At 36.9% G+C, this 24,570-nt stretch overlaps 1 protein-coding gene across 14 annotated transcripts in view; it reads left to right on the plus strand.

Moving 5' to 3' along the window:
• LOC123549771 (piezo-type mechanosensitive ion channel component 2-like) overlaps nt 1–24,570 on the plus strand; it is a 158,797-nt gene that overhangs the window by 100,258 nt on the left and 33,969 nt on the right. For all 14 annotated transcript variants that reach the window (XM_053544995.1, XM_053544989.1, XM_053544994.1 and 11 more), the window contains 17 exons: nt 181–238; nt 2,581–2,677; nt 3,002–3,155; nt 4,976–5,136; nt 6,567–6,694; nt 6,981–7,028; nt 7,706–7,820; nt 10,494–10,657; nt 12,604–12,686; nt 13,528–13,611; nt 14,424–14,534; nt 18,604–18,760; nt 19,841–20,017; nt 21,552–21,623; nt 22,586–22,858; nt 23,255–23,302; nt 24,116–24,282. In XM_053544995.1, coding sequence (XP_053400970.1) covers nt 181–238; nt 2,581–2,677; nt 3,002–3,155; nt 4,976–5,136; nt 6,567–6,694; nt 6,981–7,028; nt 7,706–7,820; nt 10,494–10,657; nt 12,604–12,686; nt 13,528–13,611; nt 14,424–14,534; nt 18,604–18,760; nt 19,841–20,017; nt 21,552–21,623; nt 22,586–22,858; nt 23,255–23,302; nt 24,116–24,282 — 2,097 coding nt within the window. The remainder of the gene's footprint in view (nt 1–180; nt 239–2,580; nt 2,678–3,001; nt 3,156–4,975; nt 5,137–6,566; nt 6,695–6,980; nt 7,029–7,705; nt 7,821–10,493; nt 10,658–12,603; nt 12,687–13,527; nt 13,612–14,423; nt 14,535–18,603; nt 18,761–19,840; nt 20,018–21,551; nt 21,624–22,585; nt 22,859–23,254; nt 23,303–24,115; nt 24,283–24,570) is intronic.

A 24,570-nucleotide genomic window follows, 5' to 3' on the forward strand; every position in this document is an offset into this window, starting at 1 on the left:
GTCAACTAAAAGCTTAAACAACATGGTACATTGTATGAAAAAAATGTATGAAGTGATAGTGTTTGAAACAGGTTCAATGATTTTCTGTTCAGTATATATAAGTGGGTACAGATTTGTTTGTCTACATACAATTGTTATATAATATCATAATCTATATAATACCTTTACTATATGATACAGGTGGAACTTCCTTTTGGGATACTGCTTCTTTGTTTTGCTTCTGAAGGCAGCTTTACAGGTAATTTTTATGCCCCCCTTCGAAGAAGGAGGGGTATATTGTTTTGCAGATGTCGTTCGGTCGGCCGGTATGTAGACCAATCTGTTTCCGGATGATAACTCGAGAACGCTTGGGCCTAGGATCATGACAGTTTATAAGGAGGTTGGTCATGATCAGCAGATGACCCCTATTGATTTTGAGGTCAGTAGGTCAAAGATCAAGGTCACAGTGGCCCGGAACAGTTAAACGGTTTTTGGATGATAACTCAAGAATGCTTGGGCCTAGGATCATGAAAGTTGATAGGGAGGTTGGTCATGACCAGCAGATGACCCTATTGATTTTGAGATCAGTAGGTCAAAGGTCAAGATCGCAGTGACCAGGAACAGTTAAATGGTTTCCGGGAGATAACTCAAGAACTCTTGGGCCTAGGATCAGGAAAATTGATAGGGAGGTTGGTCATGACCAGCAGATGACCCCTATTGATTTTGAGGTCATTAGGTCAAAGGTCAAGGTCACAGTGGCCAGGAACAGTTAAATTGTTTCCGGATGATAACTCAAGAATGCTCGGGCCAAGGATCATGAAAGTTGATAAGGACAGTAATCACGACTAGCAGATTACCCCTATTGATATTGAGGCCAGTAGGTCAAAGGTCAAGGTCACATTGACTTGGAACAGTTAAACCCTTTCCGGACAATAACTTAAGAACACTTGGGCCTAGGATCACGTAACTTAATAGGGAGGTTGATCATGACTCCTTTTGATTTTGAGATCAATAGGTCAAAGGTCAAGGTCACATTGACCCAGAACAGTAGAACTTTTGTGTACAGTGACCAAATAATTTCTGTTCCTTGTGCAGTTACTGATGCATCAAGGGGGGCATTTCATGTTCTACAAGCTCTTGTTATGTTCTTCCTTAGTTATAAGAAAAAATATTGAAACTGAACAAGTTGCTTCCCTTGATGGTAGAAACAGGATCTTTTTCAGTTAAAATGAACACACTGTCATTGAGAAATCTATTTATGCAGAAGAAACACTATAAAGTGAGAAAAAAACTTGTCCCATTCAGAAGTTATTTAATATTTCTTGATTCTATAGGTGTAAGACAATAGTTTTCTTGAAGATGGTATATAGCCACAATGTATGTTTTGCTTACAAAGTCAGCCAAGGTTTTTAGCTCACCTGTCACAAAGTGACAAGGTGAGCTTTTGTGATCGCGCAGCGTCCGTCGTCCGTCCGTCAGTCCGTTCGTGCGTGCGTCCGTGCGTAAACTTCTGCTTGTGACCACTCTAGAGGTCACATTTTTCATGGGGTTTTTATGGAAATTGGTCAGAATGTTCACCTTGATGATATCTAGGTCAAGTTTGAAAATGGGTCACGTGCGGTCAAAAACTAGGTCAGTAGGTCTAAAAATAGACAAACCTTGTGACCTCTCTGGAAGCCATACTTGTGAATGGATCTTCATAAAAATTGGTCAGAATGTTCATCTTGATGATATCTAGGTCAAGTTCGAAAGTTGGTCACGTGTCTCAAAAAGTAGGTCAGTAGGTCAAATAATGAAAAATAATGAAAACACCTTGTGACCTCTCTAGAGGTCATATTTTTCATGGGATCTGTATGAAAGTTGGTCTGAATGTTTATCTTGATGATATATAGGTCAAGTTTGAAACTGGGTCGACTGCGATCAAAAACTAGGTCAGTAGGTCTTAAAATAGAAAAACCTTGTGACCTCTCTAGAGGCCATACCCTTGAATGGATCTTCATGAAAATTGGTCAGAATGTTCACCTTGATGATCTGTAGGTCAGATTTGAAACTGGGTCACGTGCCTTCAAAAACTAGGTCAGTAGGTCAAATAATAAAAAAATCTTGTGACCTCTCTAGAGGCCATATTTCTCATGGGATCTGTATGAAAGTTGGTCTGAATGTTCATCTTGATGATATCTAGGTCAAGTTTGAAACTGGGTCAACTGCGTCAAAAACTAGGTCAGTAGGTCTAAAATTAGAAATATCTTTTGACCTCTCTAGAGGTCATATTTTTCAATGGATCTTCATGAAAATTGGTCAGAATTTTTATCTTGATGATATCTAGGTCAAGATCAAAACTGGGTTACATGAGCTCAAAGACTAGGTCACTATGTCAAATAATAGAAAAAACGTCATACTCAAAACTGGGTCATGTGGGAACAGGTGAGCGATTCAGGACCATCATGGTCCTCTTGTTGGATAGGTTTACTCCTGAAAATACAACTGTTAGTGTGACAAAATAATTTGTCCCTGTATTTATTATTGATTGCTTTTAACATGAAAATAAACCTAACTTTAAAACTGCATTAATACTTTTCTTGTCACTCTGCTTGTCTGTAGCTGCCTGGATGTGTGTACAGCAGAACTATATCTGACAAAGCATGTTGGTTGGTACAACTATTGGGCATTACCTGCTTGAGACCAGGTTATATACCAGGTAAAAAAATTTACACTTCCATTTTGATTTTTTATTTATGTACTGTAACAATGGCTGGTTAAACTGTCTTCTGTCAGATTCTTTCAGATAACACTCCTGAAGTAACTTTCTTCATATGAGATAGAAGGAGTAGAAAATTGAGGCTGTTCAGTTGCATTACTGTTGAAAAAAAGAGTTACTGTTGAAAAATGGCATTAAACCAAAAACAAACATTCATTGCCAACCTTGAGCGATTGGTGTTTTGCTGTATTACCTTCTGTCTTGTACAGTAGACCAGTAAACTGTATCCTATAAGCTTGCTTTTTATTTATGTTTTGTTTGTAGGAGTATCAAGCTGTATAATAGAGAAAGACAATACTGGACTGGCCTGGGATGTTGTCTGTTTCACATTCTTGTTGTTGCAAAGGAGGATATATACAAGTCATTATTTCCGACATATTGTGTCCGACATTGAGGCTCAGAACAGACTCGCATCAAGGTTTTATTCTTTTTAGCTCGACTATTCGAAGAATAGTCTAGCTATTCTACTCACCCAGGCGTCGGCGTCGGCGTCACACCTTGGTTAAGTTTTTGCATGCAAGTACATACAGCCATCAATTAAAGACATATAGCTTTGAAACTTATTTTTTCTTTTTCTAGGTGAATTACCAACCTCTCTGGGTCAAGTCCCATAACTCTGACATGTATTTTGAGCAAATTATGCCCCCTTTTGGACTTAGAAAATTTTGGTTAAAGTTTTACATGCAAGTTACTATCTCCAAAACTAATGCAGATATTGATTTGAAACTTCACATGTGTCTTCGGGGTTACAAAACTAGTTGATAGCAACAAGTCCCATAACTCTGACCTTCATTTCAGCCAAATTATGCCCCCTTTTGGACTTAGAAAATTCTGGTTGAAGTTTTGCGTGCAAGTACATACAGCTATTTCTAAAAGGCATATAGATTTGAAACTTATTTTTTCTTTTTCTAGATTAATTACCAACCTCACTGGGTCAAGTCCCATAACTCTGACATGTATTTTGAGCAAATTATGCCCCCTTTTGGACTTAGAAAATTTTGGTTAAAGTTTTACATGCAAGTTACTATCTCCAAAACTAATGCAGATATTGATTTGAAACTTCACATGTGTCTTCGGGGTTATAAAACTAGTTGATAGTAGCAAGTCCCATAACTCTGACCTTCATTTTGGCCAAATTATGCCCCCTTTTGGACTTAGCAAATTCTGGTTAAAGTTTTGCGTGCAAGTACATACAGCTGTTACTAAAAGGCATATAGATTTGAAACTTATTTTTTCTTTTTCTAGATCAATTACAAACCTCACTGGATCAAGTCCCATAACTCTCACATGTTTTTTGAGCAAATTATTTCCCTTTTTGGACTTAGAAAATCCTGGTTAAAGTTTTGCGTGCAAGTACATACAGCAATTTCAAAAAGGCATATAGATTTGAAACTTTTTTTTTTCTAGATCAATAACAACCTCACTAGGTCAAGTCCCATAACTCTAGCATGTATTTTGGGCAAATTATGCCCCCTTTTGGACTTTGAAAATTCTGGTTAAAGTTTTACATGCGAGTTTCTATCTCCAAAACTAATGCAGATATTGATTTGAAACTTCACATGTGCCTTCGGGGTTATAAAACTAGTTGATAGCAGCAAGTAGCATAACTGATATGCATTTTGGTCAAATTATGCCTCGTTTTGAACTTAAAATTCTTTTGATATTTAACCTTTTTGGGTAATATTTTCCTGCTTCTGTGACAATATTTCGAATAGTCGAGCTTGGCTGTCTTACGGACAGCTCTTGTTTTTTACCTATTTAACTTTTTTTACTTACAAGTTCTATGTCAACATAATTAGTCTTATGATTTCATTACTTTTAAGAATGTATGTGCATGTAAGAGGCTGTCATTGATAATGTGGGAAGAATGTCAATATTTTTGGATAGAGATAAGAAATGGAAGTAACTGTTGCTGTCTTTTCCATTGTTATTTTGTCCATCTTTGAAATATATGAATAACACAACAGTTACATGGTAGATTACTACTTCGGCAAATTATAAGGAGACAACTGCATTTGTTTAGTTAACGCCACACTCCGAGGCCAGAATTTAAATGCCTGTATGTGTCTTTTCCACTCCTTACTTTAAACCAGAGAGGTCTCTAATAACTTGACTTTGCTTGTTAAACATTTACATTGTCTTATATTCTGTAAGTACTTTAAAGTTATTTTGTTTTAAACTGTTATAATTATGAGGTCAAGTGGTTTAGGACTTAAATTGTGCATTGTTTATATTCAGGGGTTGTCAGTTGATCAACCGTATCCTGATGAAAGAGGTGGCCAAACAGAAGGAGGAGGAGCAGACAATCCTGGAGAAGATCAAGAAAAAGATGAGCTCACTGAAAGAGAAACAGTCACAACTGAAGAAAAATTATGTTGAACCAGTGGATCACTTTCAAGGTATACTTGTATGGTCACAGGTGATAAGAAATACAGTTACACTTTGTTCACTTGAACTCAACGGGACAGTCAAAATTTGTTCAAGTTTGAGCCACCGAAACAATGTACAACAAAGGGATTTTGGCGGGACCTGACAGTGATGAGTTTGAATTTACAGAGTTGAGTAAATGCAGTTCGACTGTATGTTATTGATCAAGGTCTTGCTTTTTGCTTTATTTAAAGTTTTACATTCAGTCTAGCCATTCCATTAGCGGTCCAGAGGTTCAGGGTAAGCTGTAAGTATATATGGATGATCTGTCCTTGAATTTTACGGGGTCATCTGGGATCTGTAACTAGATCTAGATAGCTAGATCATAAAATAACCTTGTTAACTTTCGAGAGGCTAGATTTTCTGCCTGATTTTCATGAAACTTGGTTGGAATATTGGAATGTTTGTCTTTATTTAATTTTCAAATTGGTCAAAATTGAGAGAGGTTTATCTAGGGTCAAAAATTAGATCATTAGGTCAGATCAAGGACTGATCTGGTTAACACTGTAAAAGTCACATTTGCTACCAGATCTGCATGAAATCAGGTATGAAAGTTTGTATTTATGAAAAATAGGTAATGCTTGAAACTGGGTCATATGGGCCAATAACTAGATGAATAGGTCAAACAGAAAGAATTTATAAACACTCTTAAAGAACACATTTTTACCTGATCTTCAAGTTCCTGAAACCTTTTCAGAATGTCTGTCTTTGTAAAATCAGTGCCATGTTTGAAACTGGGCCATTTGAGGTGAAAAAAGCCAGGTCACTATATGGTCATTGAAAAACTTTGTTTACACTTCGAAGTCAGTTTTTTGCTTGATCTACGTGGAACCTGGTCTTAATGTTTGTCTTTAAAATTCTAGGTAAAGGCTGATATAGAAACATCTGAGGTCAAAATCTAGGTCATTAGTTCTGATCATACAAAAGCCCTTGTTAATGCTCCTCAAGCCAAAAATTGTTTACCTGGTTACATAAAAACCTTGTCAGAATGTTTCTTTTTGTATAATCTACCGGTATATCTATTTCTAAGATGGGTCATCAGGGGCCCAGAACTAAGTCATGAGCTCAAAAAGTATGAAAACCTCATATTCTAGAGAGCTCACAAGTAATTTGTTCTTAATGAAACAAGTTCATAATATTTGTTTTTATGATATCTAGGTGAAATTCAAAACTAAGGTCATTATTAGGTCAAAGGATAGTTAATCTTTGTTAATACATAGCAGCATTCTCTATCTGATCTGGATGAAACTTTGTTAGAATATTTATCTTTATGTTATCTTTGTCACGTTTGAATCTGGATTATCTAGGCTAATCATTCTATGTCATTACATTATTATGACTGTAGAGGCTACATTTTCGACAAGTTTTGCCTGATTTTAGACTGATATTTTCAACATTTTAGCGATTCGTTCCGGAGACTACTATTTATTTGAGGAGTCTGAGGATGAGGACGTGGAGGAGGAAGATGAACTTACGACCCTCACGTATGGGCAGGATAAAGACGCAGAGGGGGAGGCAGATCCTTTCAAGGTAAAAGCTTGTGAATTAACTTCAATGATGGGTGTACAGGTCTACTCGATTAACATAATAGGGAAAAGTTTTGAGCTTTACCAAAACTTTTCCTGGCTGCAAAAGACATATTATGGAGCTCCCATCCTCCACTATTGTGAATTAGAAATTCCATATATTGAAGGAATCTGATGGCAAAAGCATAACATAAAAGCTGCATATTTCATGAAAACTACCAGCTTTAGTGTATATTTGATTAATTTGTTTATAATGAATACTTTTAATAAAGAAATTTATCTGATTTCAGATGATATCAACAGCAATGACAGCAGGAACAGAGGAAGCTGTCAGACAGGTAGCGTTTCCTGAACCTTGTTGCTTTAGTTAGATGTATTATTGCATGATTTACTTTCTCACTAATCAGGGACCTCTGTAGCCAAGTGGTCTAGGTCACTGACTTTGAATCACTTGTCCATTAACTCTGTATGTTTGAGGCCTGCTTTCTTGTCTCGTGAGAAGCCTGCGGAAGGTCGATGATACTACTGAACTGGCCGCCTATGCCTGAAGAAATGCGCTGCGGGGCACATTGGAAATTTGTTTACCATCGGAAGCTGAAACATTGCTATCTGACTTGAATTGTGTCGGTACAAATTGAAAAGCCAAACAAACTTCCTTCAAAGCAAATGATACTCTGTCAGATCTAAAGTGCAATCATTGTTAAAATGTTATCTATGTAAGTTTGTAAAAAATCTTTATTGGAAAGGACTTTATTATTAAGTGTGTCTAGAATTTCTGAGATTAGTTTTTAGAATCAAGCAGAAAAATATTTAACATGTAATGGGAAAACAGGTTTAGGAAAGAAGTGAAAATACAATTCTGTATGATAATTGATAAAACCTGATATATAGATTATCAGTGTAACCTTACTGGATATTAAGTAGTAACCTAACCTTGAATGATCTGTGGTATTAACCTAATATTCAGTGGTCTATAAAAAAATTTATTACTGATATACATGATTATTGCATTCAGGAACAAGAGGGTGGTGGTAGCAAGCCTTCCAGTCCTAAATCAACTGAACCCCCAGGGGAGGGAGCTGGAGAGGGTGAAGATCAAGTATCGTTATGTGAAGAAAAGACAGAAAAAGGTATGTTCTTAAACCCTGTGTATTGTAAATGAATGTGTATGAGATGAAAATGTGTTAAGAGATGAAAATGTGTTGTTCTGAGAAATGTTGGCAGTAACAATGTAGACATATATCTGGCTAATTCAGTAGTTAACATTGTTAGCACTACTTGCCATATACCGGTACCATTGGGTCAAATTTACCAAACCTTTGAGTGATCAGTGTGAAGCGTAGTTGTGTATGTCTTCAGCATGTTCAGGTTTAATTATTGTCATCAGAGTTATGACCTTTGATTTTTCACATTCTATGATCTGTGCACTTCACCTATACCACTAGTTTGAACTCCGCCAAATTTCACAGGAATGATCAGTCCCAAGTTGTGTATATGTTTGGAATGTTCTTATTGTTCAGAGATTTTCCATGGAGTTACAGCCCTTTATTTGTGGCATTTCACAATGTCTGTCTGTTAAGTGGTAGGAGACATACACTTCTTTGTGGAAAATAATCTCTAGATTTCAGCTGAATTTTCAATATCTCGATATAAGTACCAAGTTTCAGCTGTGCATAGATTGTAGATAATTATGTCTCCCCCAGGAGACATATTGTTTTTGCCCTGTCCGTCCGTCTGTCCGTCCGTCCGTCCGTACGTCACACTTCATTTCCGAGCAATAACTGGAGAACCATTTGACCTAGAACCTTCAAACTTTATAGGGTTGTAGGGCTGCTGGAGTAGACGACCCCTATTGTTTTTGGGGTCACTCTGTCAAAGGTCAAGGTCACAGGGGCCTGAACATTGAAAACTATTTCCGATCAATAACTAGAGAACCACTTGACCCAGAATGTTGAAACTTCATAGGATGATTGGTCATGAAGAGTAGATGACCCCTATTGATTTTGGGGTCTTTCTGTCAAAGGTCAAGGTCACAGGGGCCTGAACATTGAAAATCATTTCCTATCAATAACTAGAGAACCACTTGACCCAGAATGTTGAAACTTCATAGGATGATTGGTCATGAAGAGTAGATGACTCCTATTGATTTTGGGGTCACTGCGTCAAAGGTCAAGGTCACAGGGGCCTGAACATTGAAAACCATTTCTGATCAATAACTAGAGAACCACTTGACCCAGAATGTTGAAACTTCATAGGGTGATTGGTCATGAAGAGTAGATGACCCCTATTGATTTTGGGGTCACTCTGTCAAAGGTCAAGGTCACAGAGGCTTGAACATTGAAAACCATTTCCGATCAATAACTAGAGAGCCACTTGACCCAGAATGTTGAAACTTTATAGGATGATTGATCACGAAGAATAGATGACCCCTATTGATTTTGGGGTCACTCTGTCAAAGGTCAAGGTCACAGGGGCCTGAACATTGAAAACCATTTCTGGTCAGTAACTAGTGAACCACTTGACCCAGATTGTTGAAACTTCATAGGATGATTGATCATGAAGAGTAGATGACCCCTTTTGATTTTGGGGTCACTCTGTCAAAGGTGAAGGTCACAGGGGCCTGAACATGGAAAACCATTTCCGATCAATAACTGGAGAACCACTTCACCCAGAATGTTGAAACTTCATAGGATGATTGTACATGCAGAGTAGATGACCCCTATCGATTTTGGGGTCACTCCATTAAAGGTCAAGGTCACAGGGGCCTGAACATTGAAAACCATTTCCGGTCAGTAACTTGAGAACCACTTGACCCAGAATGTTGAAACTTAATAGGATGATTGGTCATGCAGAGTAGATGATCCCTAACGATTTTGGGGTCACTCTGTGAAAGATCAAGGCCACAGGGGCCTGAACATGGAAAACCATTTCCGGTCAGTAACTTGAGAACCACTTTACCCAGAATGATGAAACTTCATAGGATGATTGGTCATGCAGAGAAGATGACCCCTAACGATTTTGGGGTCACTCTGTTAAAGGTCAAGGCCACAGGGGCCTGAACATTGAAAACCATTTCCAATCAATAACTTGAGAACCTCTCGACCCAGAATGTTGAAACTTCATAGGATGATTGTTCATACAGAGTAAATGACCCCTATTGTTTTTAGGGTCACTCCGTTAAAGGTCAAGGTCACAGGGGCCTGAACATTGATAACCAGTTCTGATCAATAACTTGAGAACCACTTGACCCAGAATGTTGAAACTTCATAGGATGATTGAACATGCAGAGTAGATGACCCCTATTGATTTTGGAGTCAGTCAATTAAAGGTCAAGGTCACAGTGGCCTGTTCATGTAAAATCATTTTTTGGAAATAACTTGACAACCACTTGACCTACAATGTTGAAACTTAATAGGATGATTGGACATGCAGAGTAGATGACCCCTAATTATTTTGAGGTCACTTGATCAAAGGTCAAGGTCACAGGAGCCTGAACAGTGACTTGAGAACCACTAGGCCAAGAGTGTTGAAATTTAGCGGGATGACTGGACATGCCAAGTAGATGATCCCTATTGCAGCCAACCATCAGTGTCTCTTTGACTTTCGCTCCTGACCCCTATTGACTTCTTGCCTATAGGACTTTGCATTTGGGGAGACATGTGCTTTTTTACAAAAGCATTTTCTAGTTTCATTTAAGTTTGATTGCTTCAGATTTAGGAAATGCAGATCAAATAAATTCTTTGCACGATAGCTAGATACACCGGTGTAAAGAGTTCCAGTAATGTTTTGTCAATGATTTGCAGGTGGTGTAGTAACAAAGATAAAGAATGTGTTTAGTTTCATTCTGGCGTTCCTTGCTAGTTGTGCAAACTGGTTCACAGCTTTATTCAACAGGATCTCGCGTAACTACAGACTGGTTGCTGCCAACATGAAAGATGATCACATTAAAGTCAAACAACAAATTCAGGTCAGTATTTAGACAGGGTTTCAGTCTGAATTTTTTTAGTCTAACTGTTTGAATTTTTTCAAATACAAATGTTGAACTTTTGTTGTCACCCTCTCTCTGGCATAGGTGTCAGTATCACGAAAGTTTTGCATGTAAGCAGATTTCTCTAAAACTACATGGTCTGATACTTTCAAACTTTGTGTATTTATTTGGTATCATGAGTTGAACTGGCAGGACAAGTTAGAATAACTCTTGGTTTTATTTTGTCAAAATTATGCCCTCTTTTAATATTGAATTTCAGGTTGCAGTTTTACCTGTAAGCAGGTTTCTCTAAAACTGCCAAGCCTTATGCTTTCAAACTTTACACCTTTTCAGCATCATGAGATGGCTGCACAAGACAAGTAACATGACTCTAGCTTCATTTTGTCAAAACTGTGGCCCTTTTTTGCTCCACTATTTGGAGAATAGGGTTGCTGTTCTACTCGCCTCGGCGTCGGCGCGTCCTTTCTTGGTTAAAGTTTTTTAGCAACCTTTGTTTTTCTGTCATATCTTTGTTACTATTGCTTATATCTTACTGTAAGTTCACATAAACATTGTCCAGCATACAAACAAAGTATGTGCAGGGGCTGGGCCCATTATACCTAAGGTCAAGGTCACCAAGTTGTTATACTTAGGTTATTTTTATGCCCCCAAAGGGAGGCATATTAGTTTTCAACTGTCCATCCGTTCGTTCGTTCGTTCATCACAACGTTTACTTTTTGCATGAAGGCACTTTACTCACAAACCACTGCACCCAGGACCTTCATACTTCACATGCTGATAGTACTTATTGAGTACACAACCGCTACTGACTTTGGGGTCACCAGGTCAAAGGTCAAGGTCACAGGGGCCAATGTTAACTTTTTGCATGAAGGCACTTTACTCGCAAACCACTGCACCCAGGACCTTCAAACTTCACATGCTGATAATACTTATTGAGTACACGACCCCTACTGACTTTGGGGTCACCAGGTCAAAGGTCAAGGCGCTGCGGGGGCATTTGTCACCATTAGTGACAGCTCTTGTTAAGGTTGAAGTTTTTCGTTTTTCGCCAACCTTTGTTTTTCTGTCATATCTTTGTTACTATTGCTTATATCTTACTGTAAGTTCACATAAACATTGTCCAGCATACAAACAAAATATGTGCAGGGGCTGGGCCCATTATACCTAAGGTCAAGGTCACCAAGGTGTTATACTTGGGTTATTTTTAAGGTTAAAGTTTTTTGGCAACCTTTGTTTTTCTGCCATATCTTTGTTACTATTGCTTATATTTTACTGTAACTTCACATAAACATTGTCAAGCATACAAACAAAGTATGTGCTGGGGCTGGGCCCATAATACCCAAGTTCAAGGTCACTAAGTTGTTATACTTGGAATTATTTGCCTGTTAAATTTTTTCGAAAGCTTTGTTTATAGACATATCTTTGGTACTTTAAAAGGTAATGACTTGAAATAAAAAATATTTCTTTATAATCATCATCTGCATATGTGGTTACAGTCCCCATAGCTTAAAGAACTTGATTATAATGTACTTCATACAATATCAAATACAATATTGCTGGTATGATATTTGACTGTTTAATGTTGGTGAAGCGTTATTTTGTTTTGTTTTTGCTCTCTGAAAATCTACACCTGCCGAAATTTGTAGCTTCTAACTATTTCTCTGTTGTTTATTATGAGAGTAAGAAGAAATCATACAGTGTTATGATACCAAAGCTTATATTAGAGTACTTGTAATTCATTCTCATAAAAATTAATGTAACTTTTGGAGTGAATTTTTATACAAAATGTCCTAAAGTATGCATAATACCATGTGTTCATATTCTGAGAAAGTTACATTTGGACATTTGAATAAAGTAGATGATTTTTTATAAAAGTCTGAATTGATAAAAATGATGGTGATTATAAGAATATATGATGTATTCAGAAGGAGCACAAACGGTTGATAGAAGATCCTGTGGAGATGAAGGAGACTAAACCAGGAGAAGCTGGAGCAGAAGGAGATAAAGGGTATTATATATTGTTCACTGTTCTTGTAGGTCCAGTTAGCTTGTCCTTGGGTCAGATCTTTTGAGAGAGGTGTATATTCTCAGAGTCTTGTGATAATGAATGAGGGCATTGAATCTAAGGTCATATATAGCCTTCATTACTAGCAGAGAGCAGGTTAGGTTAACTGGCTGCTATGAATAACCAGCATATTGACTCTTTAAAACCTTAATGACTATTATAAATTCTATGTTATTGTACCCCCAAACAACGAAGTTGTAGGTGGGGTATACTGGTTTAAGGTTGTCTGTCTGTCCGTCTGTCATCTGTCCGTAGACAGTCTTGTGCAAACCAACTCTCTTCATCCCCTTGACACAATTTAATGAAACTTCACACAAGTGATCAATAACAACAGTAGTTGTGCATGGTGCATGTTAGGATCTTTCAGAAATTTTTTTTTGCAGAGTTACGGGACATTGTTTTTGTTACTATCCTATATACATATGAGTCGCATATGCAATCTTGTGCATGCCTAATCTGCTGAACCCATGCACACAATTTAATGAAACTTCACACAAGTGATCAGTAGTAACCCTAGTTGTGCATATTAGGTTCTTTCAGAAAAAAATTCTGCAGAGTTATGGGACTTTGTTTTTTGTTACTATACTATATACATACAGTCCACATAATTATGCAATCTTTTGTGCCTCAAATTGCAATGTACTGTGTCAGTGCCTATGGGGGGTACATTCATCACCTTCAGTGATAGCTCTAGTTGAAACCTGTTTTGTGTTTCATGCAATGCCAAATCACTGTATGCAGTTTAATATGTCACAATTATAAAAACATAGTGCATGTTTTGCAGGGACACTACAGATGAAGAGATAGTGGTTGTCACTACAGAACCTACTGTGCCAGATACAATTGTTCCTCAGAAAAGTGAACTCAGGTAAAATGCTTCTCCATTGTGTTAGAAAATTCACTGAAGTTGAGTCTGATAGTTGCACTATCTCAGCTGCTCTAGCATCAGTATTGATAAGAGTGTCCAGGGGACAAAATTTTTCTGAGACAACTTAACATGCAGGATGAGTGACTTAAATTTTCATCCTACTCAGTACTGCAGTTTTCGGATGTTTGACATTTTTTACAGACGACGGTGTATTGAATACTGCAGATAACCGTTATGAAACCAATGCATCATCTGTTTTTTGTCATATCGGTCATAGCAACACATTGGCACCCGCTTCCTGTTTCATTTTGGATGAGTGTTACATGTGAAATCCGCAATAAATGGCCAACAAACTGTGTTATTACGGCAGCGTTATGTGATTATTTCTGCCAGGATGGTCTGATTAATTGGTACATTTGTTTGAATTCTACAGGAAAATAATTCCGCTTGTCCTTGTGCTGTTTTTACTGGTCTGTTTAAGCGAATGAGTGGAATTTTAGTCCCTGGCATCTGACAGGTATTGCCAGGCAAATGCCCTCTTTGACAGTAAATCACAAATACCGGTATCACTTGAAACCTTTGTTAAATGTAGGCATTTTCTTCTGGTATTGATTGTATGTATAGAATCCAATTAGAAAAAATAAATGAGAGATCTAGATTTGATTTGCAAATGAAAGAGAGAAGTAACCAGGCACCATAGTTATATTTATGAAATGTTGTTAATCGTTACACCTATCTTGTCAAATCTACTGTGCTTGATAATTTATTTTGCAGTTTTGCCCTCTTACTGGTAGATTTATTGTATATTACAGTTTATCGTCAGTTGACCTGGACAAGTTTGATGAAAGTGAGGAAGAGTTTGAGAAGAATCAGCCATGTTTATACAGACTCATTGTTGCAACATACTACGCAATTATAGCAAGGTTAGCAATACTTACTCCTGTGAGGAATTCTGTGGCTATCTCTCCATACTTTTTTTTGTCCAGTCTATGATATTGTGAAGTAACATGGTGATTTTAGTTTGCAGTGCCTAGGTTCCTAGTTCTGCAATCCAGGTTCTGCCTTCATTATTTTAAAAAATGAAAATACCTGACACAGTAACTATACTAAACTGTATTTTACATCCTTTTTTCTGAAAGATAAAACATAACTTACCGGCGAAAAAAAAACTGCAGAGAAAATTGAAAATAATCTTCAAATATCGCCTAAACTGCTGGTCAGATTTTAAGATAATTTCACACAGTCATATGGTCCTTATGTAACCTACCAAGATTATTGTACCCCCACTCAACAAAGTTGTAAGGGGGTGTATACTGGTTTCAGGTTGTCTGTCCGTCTGTCCGTCCATAGACACAATCTTATGCGCACCATCTCTCCTCATCCCCTTGACACAATTTAATGAAACTCCACACAAGTGATCATTACCAACAGTAGTTGTGCATGGGGCATGTTAGGTTCTTTCAGAAAAAAAATTGCAGAGTTACGGGACTTTGTTTTTTTGTTACTATACTATATACATAGACACAATCTTGTGTGCACCATCTCTTCTCATCCCCTTGACACAATTTAATGAAACTTCACACAAGTGATCAGTACCAACCCTAGTTGTGCATAATGCATGTTACGTTCTTTTAGATAAATATTCTGCAGAGTTATGGGACTTTGTTTCTTGTTAACATACTATGCACATACAGTCTGCATATGCAATCTTGTGTGCACCTAATCGTCCAAACCCTTGTACACAATTTAATGAAACTTCACACAAGTGACCAGTACCAACCCTAGTTGTGCATGGTGCATGTTACGTTCTTTTAGATAAATATTCTGCAGAGTTATGGGACTTTGTTTTTTGTTACTATACTGTATACATACAGTCTATATACATACAGTCCACATTATTATGCAATCTTGTGTGTGTTAACTTGCAATGTACTGTGTCAGTGCGTGTGGGGGGTACATTCATCACCTTTAGTGATAGCTCTAGTTCAAATTATTCCAATTCGTCAAAAAACATGGCCGCCAGGGGGTGTGGTCACTTTGCCCTACATGTATGTAGTGGAAACTTTTAAAATCTTCTTGTGTAAAACTGCTGGCCCAGTTTTAAAATCATTTCACTCAAATTGTCCTCATGTGACCTTCTACAAAGATTGTTCACATTATTCTGATTCGTCAGAAAAAAAAATGGCTGCCAGAGGATTTGGTCACTTTTTCCCTATGTATATAAAATAATAATTATAGTGTAAGAATATAAGATGAGTGTTTAGCCTCACATCAATGTCATGAACAGACTGGGTCAGTTTTAGTGTGTAGCAAATAAAACAAGCAAAGAAAAGCTTATACTAATTAGTTAAGCAAAGCAGGTTGTCAAAACACAAGCATGAAAATGATACAAAATGACACAGCAAACAGGGCCCACACTGGGCTGAAAAAAGTTTGAGCCACTTCTACATCGTCGGACGCGGGGAGGCGAAATTTTTTGTAGTTTCCATTATTAAATGGTGATATTTTACCTATAGTTTGGGTCTTTTTTAAATGACAATATGTGTACCTTTTAAGCGTGTAGTGTATTTTAAAAAGTAGTCTTGTGTTGGTTAATTAGATTACATTTCAAATTCACTCTCAACTTATAAATACATAAATAATGGAAGATCATTTCCTTTAGATTTTGCATGTTTATTAACAGCATCTTTTTTGAGAATAGCAGTTCCTGCTGTGAATGTGTTTGAATTTTGAATTCTTATACAAGGATCGTAGAACATCAATCCTGCTTCACTGTCAAATCGAAGCCAAGGATTTTTTACTTTCCAAGAATCATTGAAATATCTAACTGCTGATTCTTTAGCAATTTTAGCTTTTTAGCTCACCTGAGCCAAAGGCTCATGGTGAGCTTTTGTGACCGCTCAATGTCCGTCGTCTGTCCGTTAACATTTTCTTAAAAAAATCTTTTCCTAGAAAACCATTGGACAGAATTTCACCAAACTTAATAGGAATGATCCTTGGGTGGTCCCCTTTCAAAATTATTAAAACAATTGAATTCCATGCAGAACTCTGGTTGCCATGGCAACTGAAAGAAAAAACTTTAAAAAATTTCTTGTCCAAAACCTCAAGGCGTAGAGCCTTGATATTTGGCATGTGACATCATCTTATGGTCCTCTATCAAGATTATTCAAATTGTGCCCCTGGGTTGAAAAGAGGCCCCACCCCAGGGTCACAAGTTTTACATAGACTTATATAGGAAAAAACTTTAAAAATCTTCTTGTCTAAAATCACAAGACCTAGGCCTTTGATATTTTGTATTTAACATTGCCTTGTGGTCCTCTACCAAAGTTGTTCAAATTATGTCCCTTGGGTGAATAGAGGCCCTGCCCCGGGGGTGTCAAGTTTTACATAGACTTATATAGGAAAAAACTTTAAAAATCTTCTTGTCTGAAACGCAAGGCCTTTGCTTTTGATATTTGGTAATTTGCATTGCCTTGTGGTCCTCTACCAAAATTGTTCAAATTATGCCCCTGGGGTGAAAAGAAGCCCTGCCCTGTGGGGGGCGGGGGCTCAAGTTTTACATAGACTTACATAGGAAAAAAACTTTAAAAATCTTCTTGCCTGAAACTGCAAGGCCTAGACTTTTGATATTTGGTATGTTGCCTTTCCTAGTGTTTTTCTACCAAACTTGTTCAAATTATGTCCCTGGGGTGAAAAGAGGCCCTGCCCTGGGGGTACCAAATTTAACATAGACTTACATAGGAAAATTTTTTAAAGATCTTCTTGTCTGAAAGTTCAAGGCCTAGGCCTTTGATATTTGGTATGTATCATTGCCTAGTAGATCTCTAACAAGATTGTTCAAATTATGCCCCTGGGGTGAAAAGAGGCCCTGCCCTGGGGATCACTTGATATATGAGTTATATAGGAAAAAATACTTGAAAAATTATCAGATCATATTTCCTAGACTGTTTAATTATAATTACCTGATGATCTCAAGCGATTAGGGATCACTTGACTGTGACCTTGACCTACTGACCTACTTTCTTGTTTTTTAAGATATGGCCTTGAAATTTTTCTGACATGTACAGTTGAGCACACCAATCTTAAAACTGACTTTCAGTGACCATGAATGTAACCTACTGACCTACTTTCTTAATATTTTAGCATCAGTTTGACATTTGAAACATGTAGCTCATATTACTCAGGTGAGCGATCCAGGGTCATAATGACCCTCTTGTTTTGAAGTGGAGTTTGCCGGAAGTTTAGATCTAAAAGAAGCCATTGCAAAAGTTTGACAAGTGGCGATTTGGACTAGTTCCATGACAGTTTTATAGTCCAGGACACGGAAATCATATTTTTCACGCACTTTTCTTTTGGTCAGACTAAAGACTAAAGAGAAAAAAACTGAAATAAACAAACACTTGACTCATGTGTAATTAATATCTCTGATATTGCGACGGCGATTGCCAATTTTAACAATGTTTGAAAAATCATCAAACAGTTTTTTGTTTCGCCAATTCGTTTATTAAAGGATATTAAAATGTTTAATCAGTAGTAATTAAAACAAACTAGTTACCCGTGAATTTATCCGATAATTAATTGCAAACTGCAACCCATGTGTCAAGATGTTTATTACACGTGTTACTTCACACACTTGCATAAAACGCAGACTGCACATCGGTATCGATTTTTCGAAACACAAATTTGAAGACAAATTATCTGAACCAGTCAAAATTCTAGAAAGGTCATGATTCAGAACAAACAGATATGTAGAAATTTCCATTTTGGCCACTTGCGATTTTTCGGAGCCACTTTTATCACAAATTCGCCAATTGGCTCAAGTGGCAAATGACAGCATGGGCCCTGAGCAAAATCAGGATATATAAAGGAAAGTCAACAAAGTCAGCTTTTACATACATGACTTTGACATGAAATATGTAATAATTAAGCTCCAAATTATTAATTTTACATCAAAGTGTTTGAGGTGGTGAAAAACTATATTTGTATTTACAGATCTGAAGTTGTATGTTACTTCCTGATGATCTTGAACCACATTATGTCTGCCAGTCTGTTGTCACTGCCACTACCGATGTTTGTATTCCTGTGGGGCATGCTGTCAGTTCCAAGACCGACAAAGATGTTCTGGATCACGGTGATAACCTATACAGAGGTACGTTTCCGATATTGTCTGCCCACAAGCCTTCTTACTAATTTATAGGTGTCTCAGCAACTGGGAAGTATGACACCCTTTAAAGAAGTGAGGTATGCTTTGCACATGTCAGTCTCCTCAGCTTTTCATTCGATCCATCTGTCGGTAGAGCGAACAGTTTCATCTCAATAAGTTGAGAACCACTTTACCAAAAAACATTCAAACTTAAGAATCTGGTTGATAAAGAAACAGATATTATTTGAATACTTATTAAGAAACATAATTAAAGCAAAAGCCTGTTATCAATTTCTGATTTTGTATGTAATGATATTATCAGACAACCTGAAAAATTTATACCATTTATTACTGAAAAATGTAAAATCTTCAGTCGCTGTGATGCAAGAATCAGGTGCCCATCCATGCTAAAAGTGGCACCTCAGGCCTTCCTTAACATCAAAAGGTAGAAAAGGCCTAAATTGTGGCAATACTCTAAAACCAATGAAAACAAAAGTTGATGCAAGAGCAGTAAAATATGTTATAATTTTAGAAAATTTACTGATTGCTTTCTTTTCAATCTTAGATAAATCAAGTTCTGTGGTTAGTGAATATATCATAATTATAGTAAAATAGTTAAAAACCTCCTTTAATTTCAAATCTCACAAGATGTTAAAGCTGAGTTTTAACAGCTGCAAACAACAACATTAAAATTCCGCTCGCACCTTTCGTTTGTCGTAGCAAAATGGTGTGGTCTGTGTTGTAATATACTTGCCTGGATGGATATTTTGAAAATTTCATTCCTCCATGTTTGGGCAATTTCAGTTAAAACTGTAGTAGGTGATTGCATAGAGCAAGGGAGGGAGTTCAGCAAACTTTTTTTGAGGGAATAAAGTTAGACTGTACTTGTAAAAGTTGCCAAAGTCAGCATTGTTATCATTTTGTCTATATGCTTGCTTGAGAATACAAGTAAAACAACAAAATTATATATTCGGTTAAGAGTTTAAGTTTCTGTCATCATGTGGTGTAATAAAAAATGTAATTTCACATTTTACATAGGAAAAGAGTTTTGACTTACTATCTATCCTGATTATGATATATTTCCAGGCTGTGATAGTGGTGAAGTACCTGTTCCAATTTGGATTTTTCCCATGGAATACGAAGGTCCCTCCAGCAGACCCATTCTGGCCCCCTAATATTATTGGTGTACAACAGAAAGACAACTTTGCTGTGATGGATCTCATCTTGTTGCTGGCATTATTTATCCACAGAACTATTCTAAAGGTATTCTGAAAATATGGGTGTGTTTTTTTACAAATATTCTTAAAGTATGTATTTCACTTTAGAACTTTTGTGAAATTAAGGCAGAATATGGCACAAATTTATTATTGTGTCAAGATCTTGTGACAGTTTTAAGTTTGTATGCATATAAATTACTTATTGTGAGCCTTTAGGATTGATGCATGTCCATCGTTCTTCATTGTCCATAATTTCCATACAGAACATTTCCTACTCAACCATTACGCCAATTCCAATCAGACTTCACTGGAATGTTCATTTGGTGGTCTTCCAGTTTGTCAAAAACATGGCCATGAGGGGACACAGTTAGTTTTTCCAATATGTATATAGTGAAAACTTTAAAGGTCTTCTTGTTTTGAAACATTAGTCCAATTTTAAAATAATTTTACAGATATCATTTTATTATACGCCCGAAGGAACGTATTATGTTATGATGCCAGTGTCTGTCCATCTGTTAGCAATTTCGTGTCCGCTCTGTAACTATTGAACCCCTTGAAGGATTTCAAAGAAACTTTACACAAATGTTCACCACATCAGACGAACACATGTTCTAGATGGCTCACTTTAAGGTCAAGGTCACAGGGATCAAAGGTCATATGACTTTGTTTCGTGTATGGTCTGTAACTCTTGAACTGCTTGAAGGATTTTAAAGAAACTTGGCACAAATGTTCACCACATTAAGACGACATGCAGAACGCATGTTTCGGATGGCTTGCTTCAAAGTCAAGGTCACACATAGGGGTCAAAGGTTATACTTGAACCCTTTGAAGGATTTCAAAGAAACTTGACACAAATGTTTACCACAACGAGACAACGTGCAGAGCACATGTTCTGGATGGCTTGCGTCAAGGTCAGACTTAGGGGCCAAAGGTCATATGATTATGTTTCGTGTCTGCTCTGTAACTCTTGAACTGCCTGAAGGATTTTAGCGCAAATGTTCACAACATCGAGACGACATGCAGAGCGCATGTTTTGGATGGGTCGCTTCAAGGTCAGGGTCACACTTAGGGGTCAATGGTCATACCTTTGGGCGTATATTGCTCCACATTGCTGTGCTCTTGTTTTTTTACCCTCTGCCAAAACTGCTTAAGCAAGCTATGGAACTCTAGTGAGCGGTGTAGGATCATCATGGTCCTCTTGTTTAATAGCAGGAAGTTAGTTTAAAGCTTAGTTATGTCAGCAGAAGTACATTTTAACATGAAATCAGTGAAGAATTCTGGACTGTGTTATCAATTAAGTGAAACAGTGAAAATCAGTTCTATTCATCAAGGGACTTTCAAAATAAAGTGTTGCAAGATGGCATCCATTTTGAATCATTTCGGCCATTTTGATAATTTTTCAAAATTCTTTTCTGAATTTAAGACACCATATCCTCATTTTCTACCAAATGTGATGCTTTTTCCTGAAAAAGCTTGACTTTTTCTCAATATTACTGCACAAATAATATTTCTTAAATGTGTGTTGCCGAGTATTTTGGATGTATTTCATTGGTTAATTAATTACGTATGAATGTTTACAGAGATACGGGTTATGGAGAGATGAAGAAGAGGAATCTAAACCATCAAAGGCTTCATCCAAATCTTCCATTGAAGTAAGTATTAGTTCTGTGCATGTAGCTTTTTTGTAGCTCACTTAAGGCATGGCATGGAAACAATTAGACATTTAATTGGGAAAAACATGTAGATCACCACTTCAGTGTGTGACAATTTATATATTTAAAGAATAGTAGGATAGATAATAAATTATCTGACACTGTTTTTTGTAAGCATCCACCAGAAAAGTGTTCCTAGACAAATGCAGCTGTTTTTCATCACTTGTTTATTTTGGAAAAAATCCACATACCAGCCATATTTGTGCCGATCTTTCATTCATTCAATGTTAAAAAGATGAAATCCACAAAGTCGTATTTCCATGAAAAGCTGTTTGGCCAAAACCACAAAATTTTGTGCCTACAAAATTGGGTAACTGTTGAAAATTTGTGTTAAACACGTATGAAACAAATAATTATGTCTCCCAGCACACAGTGGTGTGGGAGACTAATGATTTACTCCTGTCTGTGTGTCTGTCACAAATCTTGTCTGCACTCCTAAGTCGAACATTTCTCATCTGATCTTCACCACTCATGAACAAAATGTGTTTGACCATAAGTCCTTGGCCAAGATCGATAACTAGCCAAATTGGCCCAGGCACTTTGGAATTATGGCCCTTGAATTAATGAAAACCGGCCTTTTTACTCTTGTCTGCGCTCTAAGTCAAACATTTCTCATCTGATCTTCACCAAACTTTAACAAAATGTCTTTGACCATAAGTTCTCGGCCAAGTTTGATAACTAGCCAAATCGCCCTAGGCACTTCAGAATTATGGCCCTTGAATTACCCAAAAGCCTTTTTACTCTTCAGTGGTATATTTCTAGTGAGTAAACAGTATATAAAGACTGACTTACTATTTAGATGATTAGGCAGTTGTGGGAGACATGCGTTTTTCTCAAAAGCAGCTCTAGTTTTGAAACTCCTCCTTTGCTTTTATATCAAATGACATCTGACTTGACTACAGGAAACAGCTGGAGATGATGATGGAGCAACAGAAAAGATCCTTCCAGAGACCAGTCAGACATCTATCAAAGAGGGGGAATCGCAGGAGGTTGAAGAATCTAAGAGCAAGAAGACGTCACTGCTAGGAGCAGTGTTCGGACCTTTCACCAGTTTCTACAAGCAGCTGACTTGCCCTGACTACAGTGCCACCACGGATGTTTATGCTCCGATGTTTGCCTGTGACTTTATTAACTTCCTTATAATTGTGTTCGGATACCAAGCCTTTGGACCTTCTGTAAGTAATTATGCTAATGATAACAGTACTTACAAGTTCATTTATTGAGAAAATGCAGTTGCCTCTATATGTACCTTCTTCACTGATCTGAATATGAACCATCATACATAGAAACATGTAGCTGGGGCCTTTTAGAATGCGGAAATATTTGAATAGACTGTTATTAGGCAATTGTTTTACATATTTCTCATTTCTTCCAGTTCAAAACTTACTCAAGCTGCAGCATGATTTTGTAAGGTCTTGCCATTTATATGCAGGTCTCTTTTTGTGATATTCAGATCTAGTTTTACGGAATGGAATTTGGGTAAAAATTATTTATAACATGAAAAATATGTAAGCCTGCTAAAATTTCAAGAATTTTATTTGAGATATTTGCTGTAATTTTGTATTTTTCAGCAAACAGCTGGAGGTGGTGATGTCACATCCTATATATCTGAAGACCGGGTAAAATGTTTATAGTATTAAATGAAGGTTTAATGATGTACTCACTGATATAGTGTATAAGCTGTTGAAAAAATAACAGATTTATGACATATTTAGTTATAAACCTTATTTTAACCCACCAGATTTGTATGACATCAGTTTAGACTCTTAACTTCTTGAAAATTAGTTCTGCCTACATTTCAGTTTTATTTCAAGTTTAGTGCTATACATGTATAAAGTAAGGAATTCAGTTTTTATAACCTCCAAAGTGGCAGCATATAGTAATCATGCCATTGGTTATCCCCCGAGATTCTAATCGATAACTGAAGAACACTTACATGCAGGAACATCAAACTGGGTAGGCAGGTAAGGTGATACTGATTGATTTTGAGATGAGTTGCTCAGAGGTCGAGGTCACTGTGATGTTGTGGAATATCCTATTCCTATCTATAACTGTAAAATACTTAGGTCTACAGCACTCATCAGAATTCATAGGATGGTGGCCTGTGGTCAGTAAAGGACCTTTATTATGTTGGAGGTCAAAGGGCAAGTCATAGTGATCTTGGGAACTGGAAGTGGGACATCTTTGCAGGCATTATGTGTTTTACAAACAGCTCTTGTTCAGTACCAAAGTATTTGAAATTACAGTGTTTCTCTTGTATAAAATACCAGAGCGCTTACTGAGCAAACATAAATATGGTGATTGGCCACCAGAGTTGTTTAAATATTGACTCTTCTTACATAACTGAATCTTTATGTAAAACATAATATTTAGTCAGATGAGGGTTAAAAACTACAATTAATTTTATGTCTAAATGAATTATAAATTTTCAGATACCTGTACCGTTCCTGATAATGTTGCTGGCACAATTCATCCTCATCATTATTGACAGAGCCCTATACTTGAGGAAAAATGTTCTCGGAAAGTTCATCTTCCAGATACTGCTGGTTGTCCTGCTACATATCTGGATGTTTTTCATACTACCCTACTCTACAAATAAGTAAGAACTTAATTTTTGCCGGTCTGTTTGTAGATTTTACATGTTCTAGTGATACAGCACTATGATACAGGTACAGCACAGATGATTTTCCTTTCGAAATTTTTATAATCTATTAAAATATAGAGTTTATCTGAAGTCTGAAAAGATTTAGATGTCCTGAAATGTCTTGAATAGTGATAGCCTGCACAATTGCCTGAGTAGAGCAAATACTGTTTGATCCACCTTCTGTAACGTGGGTTTTCACTGATTTATTTTAAATATATAACAATACCATTGATATTGTTCATC

Source organism: Mercenaria mercenaria, chromosome 6 (genome assembly GCF_021730395.1).
Source record: "Mercenaria mercenaria strain notata chromosome 6, MADL_Memer_1, whole genome shotgun sequence".
Classification (NCBI taxonomy): Eukaryota; Metazoa; Mollusca; class Bivalvia; order Venerida; family Veneridae; genus Mercenaria; species Mercenaria mercenaria.